This window comes from Paramisgurnus dabryanus, chromosome 4, assembly GCF_030506205.2.
Source record: "Paramisgurnus dabryanus chromosome 4, PD_genome_1.1, whole genome shotgun sequence".
Lineage (NCBI taxonomy): Eukaryota > Metazoa > Chordata > Actinopteri > Cypriniformes > Cobitidae > Paramisgurnus > Paramisgurnus dabryanus.
In genome coordinates this window covers 48904796-48920009 of record NC_133340.1, presented here as the reverse complement: position 1 = coordinate 48920009, position 15214 = coordinate 48904796, and the positions used below count along the sequence as shown (strand labels likewise).

At 38.4% G+C, this 15214-nt stretch overlaps 1 protein-coding gene across 1 annotated transcript in view; it reads left to right on the top strand.

The window, feature by feature from the left end:
• The window catches only part of prkx (protein kinase X-linked), a 374991-nt gene that overhangs the window by 169848 nt on the left and 189929 nt on the right, over window positions 1–15214 (top strand). The window contains exon 3 of the mRNA XM_065254896.2: window positions 9911–10174. Within this exon, the coding sequence (XP_065110968.2) occupies window positions 9911–10174 (264 nt within the window). The remainder of the gene's footprint in view (window positions 1–9910; window positions 10175–15214) is intronic.

Sequence of the window (15214 nt, the reverse complement as noted above, 5' to 3'; positions counted from 1 at the left end):
AGTCCAAGCTCTTGTCCTGTCCAGGCTGGACTACTGCAATGCGCTACTGGCTGGGCTTCCATCCTGCACAACCACTACAGATGATTCAGAACGCAGCTGCAAGAGTGGTCTTCAATGAGCCAGACAGGGCGCACATCACTCCTCTCTTTTTCAAGTTACACTGGCTTCCTATAGCAGCTCGCATCAAATTCAAAGCTTTGCTCCTGGCCTTTAAAACCACCACTGGGTCAGCACCCCCTTACCTTCACTTGCTTATTCAGCCTTATGTACCCTCTCTGCCACAGAGCGACGGCTTGTGGTGCCTTTTCAAAAAGGGAAATAAACATTAGCATGGTCCTTCTCAGGAGCTGTTCCACAACTGTGGAATGATCTGCCAGTCTTGACACGATCTGCTGACTCTGTAGCTGTCTTTAAGACTCTGCTAAAAACCCATCTCTTTCGCCATTACCTCACTTCCTAATAAAGGACTTACTATCTATCTCTATTTTTCCTTTCTCTTTATTTGTACATTTCTTAAAAAAAATTACTAACCAACCCTCGTCTATGTATACTGTGTTGGACTTGATGAGACTATTTCCAGTGCACTTTTGCATTGCTGTTCTTGTGTTACTATAATTGCTTCTATTGTTTACCTCATGTGTAAGTCGCTTTGGACAAAAGCGTCTGCTAAATGACTAAATGTAAATGTAAATATGTAAGGAACAATTGATTATGGGCTGTTGAATTATAAGAAAATAAATTTTTTCTTATAATTCAAAGGACCAGAGTCAATTATTCATCTTATTCCACAGTTACCACAAACATTGCTCTGGTGCCTATTTTGACAGGTTAGGTTTGCACTTTACAGAAAAATAATCAACACCCATGGAACATTTCTCAGCCAATCAGAATAAAGCTTTCAACAGACCCGTGCTATAAGTTAAGTTAAATTCAGTAATCTTTTACTATCAAATGAATTAAACTAAAAAGTAACTTGCATTATGTAATGTATAGTAATGTGTATAAATACTCCTTACCTTTTGGAGGTGCTAGAGTTGAGTTGCACCTGAGCTGTAACTATCCAAGTAAGAACTTGAAGTAAACGCTAGTGTCACGTTGATCTACATCTCTGTGATTTATTATTATAACCCATCGTTTATTACATGGTGTCAGAAGTGAATGGAGCAGTTGAAGCCTCCTAACAGTTTGTGTTTCGAAGGAAATCTGGCAGAAAACTGGCGAGCATGGATTCAAAATTTTGATCTGTATCTCATTGCAACTGGCATTGCGGAAGTGTGCAACATTTCTTCATGTGGCTGGTGATGACGCCATAAAGGTATTAAATACCATGGAATTTGATGATGATGATGTGGATGATTTAAAAGTGCTCAAAGACAAGTTTAAAGAGTACTGTGAGCCGAGGAAGAATGTTACATATCTGAAGAATGTTACATATGTTTTTCACGAGAACACAGGGTTTGAACGAGACAATTGATGCATTAGTGACAGATTTGAAAAATAAAGCAAAGGACTGTGCGTTTGGACAATTAACTGATGAGTTGATTAAAGATCGAATTGTCTGTGGCATTAATAATGACACTGTGAGAGCTAGGCTTCTCAGGGAAACTGATTTGGACCTAGAAAAGGCAGTGAATATCTGTTGTGCTAACGAAGTAACACAAAGTCACATGGAAGTGTTGCAAGAAGAAGCAGAAGTAGTTGTGAATAAAATTACGAGGACAAAATCAACTGTCAGACAAGCTAAGGTGAAGCAAAAAGGAAAAGATGAAGACGAATGCACGAGATGTGGATATACACATGAGCCAAGGAAGTGCCCAGCATATGGTAAAATATGTAATGAGTGTTCATGGAAGGACCATTTTATCCGCATGTGCAAAACCCCAAAACACAAAGGCAAGTCTAGAAAGTTTGAGAAGAATGTTCACGACATAGGACAAGAAGAAATGTTTATGGGTACAATTTGAGATTAGACAACAAGAACAAACTGCTAAGAAACAGAAGGTACAAATGAATACTGTCTCTACAGCTGGAAAAGAGAAATGGACTCAAGAATTCAAAATAAATAACTGTATACTTACCTTTAAGCTAGACACAGGTAGGGCTGGACCAGAATATTCGAATATTCGTTCCGTGGGTTGATATTCGATTTTCAGTTTTGAGATTCTAATATATATAAATATATTTTTTCAGCGTTAATGCAGAGCTTTTGCCAAGCAGGAAGTGCGCTTCACGCTCCCGCTCTATAGGTGGCGCAGAGAGACCAACATCCATAGCCAACAGCCACCAAACGCCAGCAGTTGAAGATCGCCTCGAACGTAAAGCGCGCTTCCTGGTTTGGCATTCACGCTAATAGTGTTGTAAATAACGTTCAGTTTCTTGCAAAAATGCTTAAAGTGGCGGATCGGTTGACTTGTACGACGGAGCACTGGGTTTCTGCAAAATATAATTTTTATTGTTCTACTGAGTAAAAAACATATTGGATGGTGTAATTGTTAGTAAATAAACTTGATTTTGAAAGTATGCTACCGTTTTACAGTTTGTTGAACTTCGTTCATTTATTGTTGTTGTCAGTAATTATTGTGCTAGTCATTTCTGATACGGGAGTGTTTGTTAGAAAAATGTTAGGCTACATTATTAAAAGTATTGCTCTTGTGTTTTGTTTCACTAATGCTGTTCTCGCAGGACGCGTGAGGCACTCCGCTTCCGGCTTGCGCTGTTCTGTAGTTTATCAAAAGATTATTAATTCTATGTACATATTGCACGAAAAAAATGCACTACACTCCCTTGGGTCAGCAGCAAACACATCCGCCACGTAATAAAACTGTAGACAGACAGACACACACACCCACAGAGAGATTCCTGTCTTTATTAAAGAGAAAAATATGTTCAGCCCCTCCTTTCGAAGCTTCTAATATTCGATTTGATTTCTACTAGAGCTTCGAAGCTCAAAAAATGGTATTCGGAACAGCCCTAGACACAGGAGCTGAGTTTAACGTGTTGTCATATAAAGACTTTGAAAAAATTGCACGTTAGTTACTTATTCAGGCCACATGATGGAGCCAAAGGGTAAGGCCACGCTTAAATGTGGTTACAAAGAGAATGAGTTTGGGCTAGAATTCCAATTAGTAAATGAAAACTCACCAGCCGTCCTAGGCAGAGAAGCATGCTCAAAATTAGGACTGATCAAAAGAGTTTATAAAGTAGAGAATACGGATCACAGTGACATACTGAGTGAATACAAAGATGTGTTTACTGGAATAGGATGTGTATCAGGACTGCACCATATACAGCTGAATCCAGATGTTGCTCCAGTCATACATGCACCATGGAAAATACCTGTAGCACTGAAGAAAAGGGTAAAAGTCGAACTCAAAAGGATGGAGGATCTTGGAGTTAATGTGAAGCAAACCAAGCCCACTGATTGGTGACTGTGGTAAAGCCTAAGAAGCTGAGGATTTGCATTGATCCACAAGATCTTAATAAAGCCATAAAGAGAGAACACTACCCATTACGCAGAATTGTTTCAAAAATGCATTGCACAAAGACTAGAAGACTTGGAAGGAGTTGTGAACATAGTGGATGACATTCTGGTGTGGGGTGAGGACGTGGAACAGCATGCCAGGAGACTAAGACAACTGCTAGACAGAATAGACAGCATTAATTTAAAGCTGAACAAAGACAAATGCAAGATCAGCGGATGGTTGCAGAAAACTTTAAGACTAGTCTTAAAAGTTAGTCATGAATATTTTTATTCAAGACTGATCATAACTGTTTTAAGTATGTTACATAGAAAGGTAGATTGGTCTAATTTAAATCCAAATAAGAAGACTGATTAGCCCTTACTAATTGCTAGTTAGTCAGAATCATTCTTAAGACCCAGTCTTAAAGTCACAGCTATGTTTATGCAACTGGCCACTGGATGACTAAAGTCAGCTATGTTGGACATATTCTGACTGCAGATGGGTTGAAGCCAGATCCAGAGAAAGTCCGAGCAATACAGAACATGCCAGAGCCAGTGGACAAGGCTGCACTGATGAGGTTCTTAGGCCTGCTACAGTATCTGGCTAAGTTTGTTCCACATCTATCAGACGTCAGTGCTCCTCTAAGTAAACTTCTAGAAAGTGATGTAGCTTGGCATTGGGAAACAGAGCAACAGAAGAGCTTTGATAGACTGAAATTACTTGTGAATGAAGTTCCAGTGTTGAAGTATTTTGATGTCAATAAAGAGGTAACATTGTGGGTGGATGCTAGTGCGGAAGGCCTGGGAGCAGTGTGACTGCAAGAAGGACATCCGGTGGCATACGGCTTAAGGTCACTTACTGAGGGTCAGAAACGATATGCACAAATAGAGAAAGAGCTCTTGGCAATCATGTACGGCTGTGAAACATTTCATCAGTACATCTATGGTAAGGCAGTTCGAGTGGAGTCTGATCATAAACCCTTGGAGACAGTGTTTAAAAAGATTCTCCTCAAAACTTAAAAGAGTTGTTTATACAGTAGCAGACACACTGAGCCAAGCATACTTAAAAAAACAAACCGAGTCACTCCTGGAAAATGAGTTGCAAGTACTTTCTTTAGCAGTATTTTTGCCAATCTCAAAGGAGAAGCTTCATACTTTCAAATGAAGAAATGAAGAGTTAAAGAGATGAAGAGTTAAAGATGGTTATGGAATTAGTTCAGTCAGGATGGCCTGCTGACATAAGAAAAGTAAAAAAAAATTAAAAATATTGGACTTTCAGAGAAGAACTTACCTGTTCCGATGCCTTACTCTTTAAGAACTGGTGACTTGTAGTCCCACAAAGCTTGAGAGCTGATATGCTAAAAAGAGTTCATGAATCTATCTCATCTAGGTGTTGTTAAATGTAAGGAGAAGGCAAGAGATGTCATGTTCTGGCCCAGCATGGCAAGCCGAATTGAAGATGTGTTGCAGTCTCCTATCTGTAATACTTTTAGACGTAGTAACACCAAAGAACCACTCATCTGCCATGACATTCCAGACAGAGCATGGGCGAAAGTGGGAGTAGACTTGTTTCACTTTAACCAAGGTGAATATTTACTGTGTGTGGATTACTTTTCAAAATTTCCAGAGATTGTCAAACTCACACAAACAACAAGCAAGTATGTTGCGACTGCTCTCAAATCCATCTTTGCGAGACATGGAATTCCAGATAAAGTGGACAATGGCCCTCAATTCTCAAGTGGAGAATTTAGAGCGTTTGCAGAAAAATGGGAGTTTGTACATTCCACATCTAGTCCTGGATTACCGCAGTCGAATGGACAAAGTGAGCGAACAATTCAGACAGTAAAGAACCTGTTAAAAAAAGCACAGGAAAGTCAGAGAGATCCTTCTATTGCTTTATTGGAATACAGGAATACACCTCTGGATGGTGTGAAATTGTCTCCGTCACAGTTGCTTATGGGTCGAAGACTGAAAACAAAACTGCCTACATCAGCACACCTGTTGAAACCACAACTTCATGGCAATGTGCATAAGAGCATCAAAGGCAGGCAGCTAAAGCAAAAACATTATTTTGATAGTGAAGCAAAACAGTTACCACTTCTAGCAGACGGAGAGAAAGTGAGAGTAAAAGTAAAAAATACCTGGCAACCAGCAGTTGTGCTGAAGAGTCATGAGAAACCTAGATCATATGTGATTCAAACGCCTGATGGAAACCCCTTCAGGAGAAACGGGTGGTGTTTGCTGAAAACTGGAGAAATTACTTTTCCACTCTCTCTAGATCTGGATGACTTTCCTACAGTAAACAGTGAATCTGCAGAAAGTGAAATTCCATTGCAATCGCCTGTGCGGTCAACTGTGAAAAGTCCTCCAACACCAACTGGACTTAAGGAAGAACAATTCAAAAGATCACGATATGGTAGCCTGATTAAACCACCTAAATTCTTTTCACCATAAAACATTGTGGATATATGGATAGATGTACAAAGAGTTTCTTTATTGTTTGTTTGATTATAACTTCAATACAGATTTAAGTTATAGTCTGATTTTGAGTTTACTTTTATGTGGAAAGTCAGCAAAGTGCAATTTGTGATATCTACAGTTAAACCATAGTAATATGTTTGTTATCCTGCTTGGTAAGTTGTGTATTTTAAAGGGGGAGATGTAATGTATAGTAATGTGTATATAAATACTCCTTACCTGATGGAGGTGCTAGAGTTGAGTTGCACCTGAGCTGTAACTAACCGAGTAAGAACTTGAAGTAAACGCTAGTGTCATGTTGATCTACGTCTCTGTGATTTATTATTATCACCCATTGTTTATTACACATTACTTTTTTTTAAAGTAACTCAAATATTAACACTCTGGGGCCCGCGCAAACTCTTTATTTTTCGATCACTCCCCAAAGAGACTTAGATAACTCTGCTGATTTTTGACATACAGATATGATTTATACATCATTTAAAACGTTAAATTGTCTAGTTTTTTTCTGTCCACTCCCAATAAAAACAGCATGTTGTGCTTTTCGCAAAATTAAGAAAATAAACATGATGCGCGTTTTGTTCTCTCTCCCTCAGTGAAGTCCTTTCAGAAACACGTCAGAAAAATTAACTGTAACTTAACGAATATTTGTCATATAAACAAAAGATAAATGTCTACATAATGCTTGGAATGTCTGCTTTTGGAAGATGTAAGTGAAATCGAAAACAAATATTGTAATTCGTTGTTAACTGTATTAGAAGAGAGAGATGTACCGTCTTTCTTCTGTTGCTTCATTATCTATAATGAGCCACGCCCCGCTCCATTGAAGAAAAGAGCAGAGATCATCCATATTCATTAGTCAACCCCACAGTCAATGGACATTCCGTCTCTGCAGCCATTCACTGCTGTGTTGAGTTTTAATCCGAGTGCTGGAAACATGACATCTACTTGCTTACTCGTGACTGTAACTAAAGTTATCTCCAGACGCGAGTGTGACTCGATCGACATCCAAACGCACACACAAACACACAATACCTCATATTTGAAGCGCTTTGTGGTATCATTATAAAAGATGCGATTGCACACATCACATACTTGTTTACTCGTGCCTAAATCTCCAGACAGACGCGAGTGTGTGTGCTTCGTCAGTGTGACGGGATCGATGTCTGACATATAAATTATTTACTTGCGGATGTGTGTCAGTTTCTCCAGACGCGAGTGTTTTCTTTGTCTTCCGTCAAACAGCTGAGGCGACGGGAACGCACATACACAAACACGCGAGTCAGGAAACTCAACGCGCTTTTTGGTATTCTTATAAAATACGCGATTGCAAACAGTACAATCCTTATTTAGTTGCGTCTAAGCGCATATCTCCGCACAGCAAGTTTATTAAACACAGGATCACTCGCATGTGCACACATTCACTGCTTTCATGATCAACACGTGAGGTAATGGCGGCGGCTGTAAACAAACATTGATAAGTTTATCACGCGTGTCCCTGGTTGTGTTTCTACTATAATGATTTCAAAAACACAAATAGGAGTCCAGACAACGATAGGCAGTTGTTCTTTTGAGCTTTTTACTGCACAAAAGTAAACCTCTCGCTGGCCAACCAAACACAAACCCTGTGTTCACTTTATGATGGCCAAACAGTACCTTTACCATGATTAGGCTACTATGGTTTTTAAAAGGTAACTTATACTTGTGATATTAATAGAAAATATTTCAATATATATATAGATACACACACACACACACACACACACACACACACATTATATATATATATATGTGTGTGTGTGTGTGTGTGTGTGTGTGTGTGTGTGTGTGTGTGTGTGTGTGTGTGTATTTACATTATATTGAAAAGTAAACCTTATCATGGTTTTACTACAGAGAAAGTTACATTCCTGTTGAACATCCCCACAAGGCTTATTATGTGGCTCATTATTCAACTCTTTTGTCTCTCAGCTGTCAATCACTGATTATTCAGGAGCTTTCCCGCCTCCACGCATACAGCCTTTCTCAAGCAAAAGTGTCTTAGAAATTGTAAATCAATGTATTGCTCTATGTGATTGAGTAGGCCATATGATTTTCACATCATTTTGAAGAAAAAACTCTAGACTACTAGATCCTATTTTGAAAAGTCTTGGGAAAACATGTTTAGAATGAGTTTTATGGTGTTATATCAGTGACTTAAAAATTTTGCTTTTTCAAAAACCACGCATAAACATTTTTCTCTCAAAAATACAAACATGTACATACATGTTGATTATATGATATTGTAGCCCAGTTTGTGATAAACACAGTGTTATGAGACTTTTGCCATTAATATGTTTTCAAGCAACTGAAAAAAGCACAAATGTCAGTGCATGTCAAAACTTCCCCAGGGCCCTAAAAACCCCTTAGACCCCAGAGGGTTAATGTGTACATTTAAAAAGTAATGCGTTACTTTACACGTTACTTCAGAAAAATTATATTATAATGTAATGCAAGTTACTTATAACCAGTGTTGGGGGTAACACATTACAAGACTCTGAGAACGATCCAATCCCATGAGGTCAAAAACGTAAAGATGGGAACATAAGTGGGAGGGTTTGGGGCACACAGTGTTACGCCCCAGCCAATTAGAGCTCAGCCTCAAGTCACATGTTTTACCCTTTTTACTGACCTACATAGACACTCATTTTGGGTGCGCCCCAGACACACAAACATGACACACACACACACACACACACAACAAACTCAGATTTAATTTTTTTTATAAATTATAACATGACTAAACAGTGAAATTATACAGCTAAATGATTTTAGTTTGTATTAATTTGCACTATATATTTAACTTTTTGGAAACATGTTAAAGTAGCTTTCCTCTCTGGACAACAGTGCCCCCTATTGACCAGCCGCCACTGGTAACCATTAAATAGAAAAAAAAAGGTTTTGTTAGAGTTTTCAATGCAAGTGCGCAGCCTTTTGCAATACTGCAGCCTGTGACAAAACAGTGTTGGTTATCCTGAATGAGCTTGATTGATACAATGGTAAAGAGAAGGATAAAACAGTCAGCGTAGGACAGATAAAGAAAGATTAAACCTAAAAACAAAAGGGCATCAGAAGATATCAAAAAGGAGATGGACTAATCAGATTCTTTGGATTGTGCTAAGTTATGCTAAAAGTGATAGCACCAGGCCCGGAGATCAGCTGAATGGATTCCAAAACAGTAAGAATCAAATGTTAAACTATAGGGGAGCTGAAAAATGAGCATATTGTCAAAAAAGTGCAGTGTCCCTTTAAGAGAGCTTTGCATAATTAAATGCCCACAAACCCCATTGAACTGAAGCAACATTGTCCCAAAATTGCTTGTTGTTCATCTAAGGATGTATTTAACAAATTTTAAGACCTGCTAAGATGATTTTATTATTTTGTCCTGAAAAGCCATAGAATTAAAAGAAGGTGTAATTCCTTTTAAAATATTACCTTTTTTACATGCGTCTCTGAAATGCTGTATTCAGATTGGTCTAGCACACCATCCAGCCATCTAATATGAAATCAATATGAGTAATTTTATGGTAAGACTTGATTAACCTGTCAAGGTTCATTTTGCCATTACAAGTGGCCTACTGTACATTATTTAGAATTTTTACATGACTATATGGAATACTTGATTCTGATTGGTGACTTGTGACATTCTGAGGTCAGCTCCTCCCAGATAATGAAGGCTGAAACTGATAAAACACCACTCATCTGGGTGCTGTGAGTCATCTTGAGTGGTACTAGTTATATGTATAATGTATCACTTTGCTGTCTCTTTTCTAATGCCAATAAAATATAAAAAACAACTAAAAATTATTTAGTACTGAGTTAGTACTGTAATAAGCAGAGTAATGTACATCCAGTGTATTACCACAAAAATTTAAGTTATTATCCCTTGCATAAATGCATGTATGATCAAATCATCATTCCTGTGGACTTTTTTAGGTTCTGGACGCATCACGATGACCGTTTCCTGTACATGTTGATGGAATATGTGAATGGTGGAGAACTTTTTAGCTATTTACGCAGTCAAGGACGTTTCAGCAACAACACCGGACTCTTTTATTCAGCTGAAATTGTGTCCGCCATTGAGTACCTTCACTCCAAAGAAATCATTTACAGAGACCTAAAACCGGAGAATATACTGCTGGACAGTGAGGGACATATTCGCCTGACGGATTTCGGCTTTGCCAAGAAGCTTTCAGAAAGGTATGGTGAAAATAGATAAATAATATTTGTGTGGTTTTCTTATAAACATCCTCACACATACATTTTGTATTTATGTTGATATGCAAATATATCATTTAAGTTGTACTTTTAAAAATATATGGTAACACTTTACTTAAATGGGGTGTTCATAAGATGGACATGACACCTTCATAATCATGACATGACATGTATAAGATTTTATGAAATTTAATGCATGTTTATGACCAGTGGTGTCAAAAGTATTCACATTCATTACTGGGGGAAAAGTATAGATACTAGGGTTCAAAAAGACTTCTGTAGAAGTTGAAGTATCAACTGAAGCTTTTTACTCAAGTTACTGTTTTTAAAACTAGTATAAAAGTAAAAGTAATGTGGGGACAAAAAAGCCATTAAGGACCAAAGCTTAGGCCGCCCCACAGGGGCCTATTGCGCACTACCCTACCCTCTAAAAAAACTGGTTTCTAAAGGATTATTTAGACATAATGACTATAATTTTATATAAAAATGTTAATGTTAAAAAATTTGGGATGCACTAGGCTACCAGTTTCAGCCACATATATGCCCATTTAAAAATAACGCATTTTAGTACAATGCAAATATATTAAAGAACCATATGTGTACTACTGAGCATTAACATGTCTTTCATGGAGCAGAAGATATGATCACTAATTGCCTATAAGTATTGTAATGGTGCAAAAAGTCAAACTTCAGAGCAGGGCCAAATTGGTGCCCTGTGGTGCCCTCTTTAGTTAAAAAAAATTCACACACAACTATAGTATGTGTGAGAATAAAAGTTTATTAAAATACTATTGTTATCATTTATAATTGAATTTTGACAGCAACACAATACAAATATGCAATTATATATTATAGCCTTTATTTCTGCATCTGTACCAGTGTAGTTAATGGACTTTAGCCTAATCTTATGTGACAAAGCTAATTTGGGAATTACAAAATGTCTGTCTTGTAAATTAAAAGTCAGCTTTAAGAAAACAGCTGATGTCTATTAACAAAAGCAAAAGTTGGTATGTATCGTTGCGTTCTCAGTAATACAGGTGTTTGATTGATTTAATTCCAGTCTTGGGCAAGTTACTTAATAATAGTAATTAGTTAGAGTTACTAGTTGCTTCTTTTAAAAGTAATTGAATTACTCTGCCAGTAACTATTTCTAAAGTAATTAGTTACGAGGAAAAGTTTTATGTCGGCTTTTTAAATGTAAATATGAACAGTACTGAACAGTTAAACGATAAAATGATAGGCTTGGTCGTCACTCTTTTGTTGGTTTCTTATATGGATGGGCTATTTTACACGTAAGACTCTAATACATCACATAATTTAGGAGCCTATTTTGCTTGAGATTCAGTCTTTGAATATTTTTGTTAAAAAATTATCTTAATATCTAAGCTTACTTTATTTATGTATATCATTTAGACAAATATTCTGTATGTTTACATTGAAAGTATATAATGGGTTAAAACTGTCTACTGTCTCTTTAAGAATTTAGGGACTGTGAAGCTTGCGGGTAGTGCGCTCTTCGGAATACAATGGAGTCGCACAGTCTCCTTTACCACATCTGTGATATTTAAGATTTAATTTCATATATTGTTTGTTGGGCTGTGTATCGCCAACAATTCCCCGATACGATACGTATCCCGATACAAGGGTCCCGATACGATGCGCATCACGATACAAGACTATTTTGAATTACATTTTTGTTCAGAATTTAGTAACATTATTATTATTATTATTTTTATTATTATTTGTTTATTGTACATTGAATAAGCAGTGTTGTAACAGTTGTGTTTTTGCCATTAATTTATTAGCTATTAGAAATATTTAAAATCCCAGAGTAAGTACTTAACTTATGTTTTTTTTAAAGCAGTTTTACAAAGATGGTGCCGTCTCTCATTAATTTACATCTATGAATATATCTATAAACATGCAGTCAGACTTAATACTATTTAATAAAAAAGTAGCTCTGTATCTCTTCTCTAGACATACACTTTTCACATGCAAATCTTTGTCGTGTTTCTTCTCAAATGCGTTAGTACTGTTTTATAAGAGCATGGCTAATAAAGCCCTTTGCAGAAGTATGGGCTAAGATATTTGCGCTTTCATACTGAACTCATTGACTTTAATGCGCGCTTGAGAAAGAGAGAGCGCGAGTACGCGGCTCACTATGCAGACCTGTGCGTCAGCGAGACAGACACGCAAAGTGAAAGTATACTCCGCCACCTTTAACTCTACGTACTTCACGGGACACATGCGTCCTTTCCATATGGATCACGGATCAACAGCAATTCGTCACGTTACTTTCAAAAGTACATCCGAATCGATACGGAAGGTGCTGTATCGATGCGCGCATCGTCAGGCGTCCATGGCGATGTATCGTCGTATCGATATTTTGAACACAGCACTAATTGTTTGTTTATTTTTTATGTTTGATATAAATGATAAACAATATCAAAGGAAGATATTTAATCAGAAAACTGTGTACGTGGATTGTTTAGTCGGACGGACACAGAGCAAGTGGATTGTTTTGTCGGACACGGAGCGAGTGAAACCAAAACTGAAACAAAATGCGCACTCACACATACTATGTTTTAACACTGTTGTACAGTGCAGGGTGCATATTTTACTGGAAACAAAAATCGCGGATCGTTCTATTCCATGAAAGTCGATGTAAACATCAGAGAATATCTAAACATTTCTCCGATTTATTACTTATGTGGACAACAAATGCAAGTTGATGTAATGTCATACTGGGAACGCTTGGCAAATATAATTTACAAACACGAGACTGGATGGACTTATGACTTACAATTTTTAAACAAAGGTATGTTGTCCCGTTTTGATTTTTCATGTTCATTCTATACGCCATGATGAAGTTTAATGATTTATTGCGCCGCCCACCACGGTCCTGCGATGTTAGATCAGACATGTCTTGTCTGCAAGTGTTATTTTTTTACAAAATAGAGTAACAAACTACGATGTTCTGATGCGGAGATATAAGGCTTTGTTTACTCTGTTGCTAGGGTACTCTATTTGGTTGCTAGGGAAAAAATTGGCATCCCATAATGATTACACTCTGAGTCACGAGTCAAACGGTCCAACCCCTGTGTCTCTACGATGTTCTGATGCGGAGATATAAGGCTTTGTTTACTCTGTTGCTAGGGTACTGTATTTGGTTGCTAGGGAAAAAATTGGCATCCCATAATGATTACACGCCAAGTCACTAGTCAAACGGTCCAACCCCCGTGTCTCTACGATGTTCTGGTGCGGAGATATAACACTCTGTTGCTAGGGTACTGTATTTGGTTGCTAGGGAAAAAATTGGCATCCCATAGTGATTACAGTCCGAGTCACGAGTCAAACGGTCCAACCCCCGTGTCTCTACGATGTTCTGATGCGGAGATATAAGGCTTTGTTTACTCTGTTGCTAGGGTACTCTATTTGGTTGCTAGGGAAAAAAATGGCATCCCATAATGATTACACTCTGAGTCACGAGTCAAACGGTCCAACCCCCGTGTCTCTACGATGTTCTGATGCGGAGATATAAGGCTTTGTTTACTCTGATGCTAGGGTACTGTATTTGGTTACTAGGGAAAAAATTGGGATCCCATAATGATTACACTCTGAGTCATGAGTCAAACGGTCCAACCCCCGTGTCTCTACGATGTTCTGATGCGGAGATATAAGGCTTTGTTTACTCTGTTGCTAGGGTACTGTATTTGGTTGCTAGGGAAAAAAATGGCATCCCATAATGATTACACTCTGAGTCACGAATCAAACGGTCCAACCCCCGTGTCTCTACGATGTTCTGATGCTGAGATATAAGGCTTTGTTTACTCTGTTGCTAGGGTACTGTATTTGGTTGCTAGGGAAAAAACTGGCATCCCATAATGATTACACTCTGAGTCACGAGTCAAACGGTCCAACCCCCGTGTCTCTACGATGTTCTGATGCGGAGATATAAGGCTTTGTTTACTCTGTTGCTAGGGTACTGTATTTGGTTGCTAGGGAAAAAATTGGCATCCCATAGTGATTACACTCTGAGTCACGAGTCAAACGGTCCAACCCCCGTGTCTCTACGATGTTCTGATGCTGAGATATAAGGCTTTGTTTACTCTGTTGCTAGGGTACTGTATTTGGTTGCTAGGGAAAAAATTGGCATCCCATAGTGATTACACTCTGAGTCACGAGTCAAACGGTCCAACCCCCTTGTCTCTACGATGTTCTGATGCTGAGATATAAGGCTTTGTTTACTCTATTGCTAGGGTACTGTATTTGGTTGCTAGGTAAAAAAATGGCATCCCATAGTAATTACACTCTGAGTCACGAGTCAAACGGTCCAACCCCCGTGTCTCTACGATGTTCGGATGCGGAGATATAAGGCTTTGTTTACTCTGTTGCTAGGGTCCTGCATTTGGTTGCTAGGGGAAAAAATGGCATCCACTAGTGATTACGCTCCGAGTCACGAGTCAAACGGTCCAAACCCCGTGTCTCTACGATGTTCAGATGCGGATATATAAGGCTTTGTGTATTCGGTTGCTAGGGTAGTGTATTTGGTTGCTAGGGAGAAAAATGGCATCCCATAATGATCATACTCCAAGCCACAAGTAAAACGGGCCAACCCCCATGTCTCTACGTTGTTCTGACGCGGAGATATAAGGCTTTGTTTACTCTGTTGCTAGGGTACTGTATTTGGTTGCTAGGGAAAATATTGGCATCCCATAATGATTACACTCCGAGTCACGAGTCAAACGGTCCAACCCCCGTGTCTCTACGATGCTCTGATGCGGAGATATAAGGCTTTGTTTACTCTGTTGCTAGGGTACTGTATTTGGTTGCTAGGGAAAAAAATTGGCATCCCACAATGATTACACTCCGAGTCACAAGTCAAACGGTCCAACCCCCGTGTCTCTACGATGTTCTGATGCGGAGATATAAGGCTGTGTTTACTCTGTTGCTAGGGTACTGTATTTGGTTGCTAGGGAAAAAATTTGGCATCCCATAATGATTACACTCCGAGTCACAAGT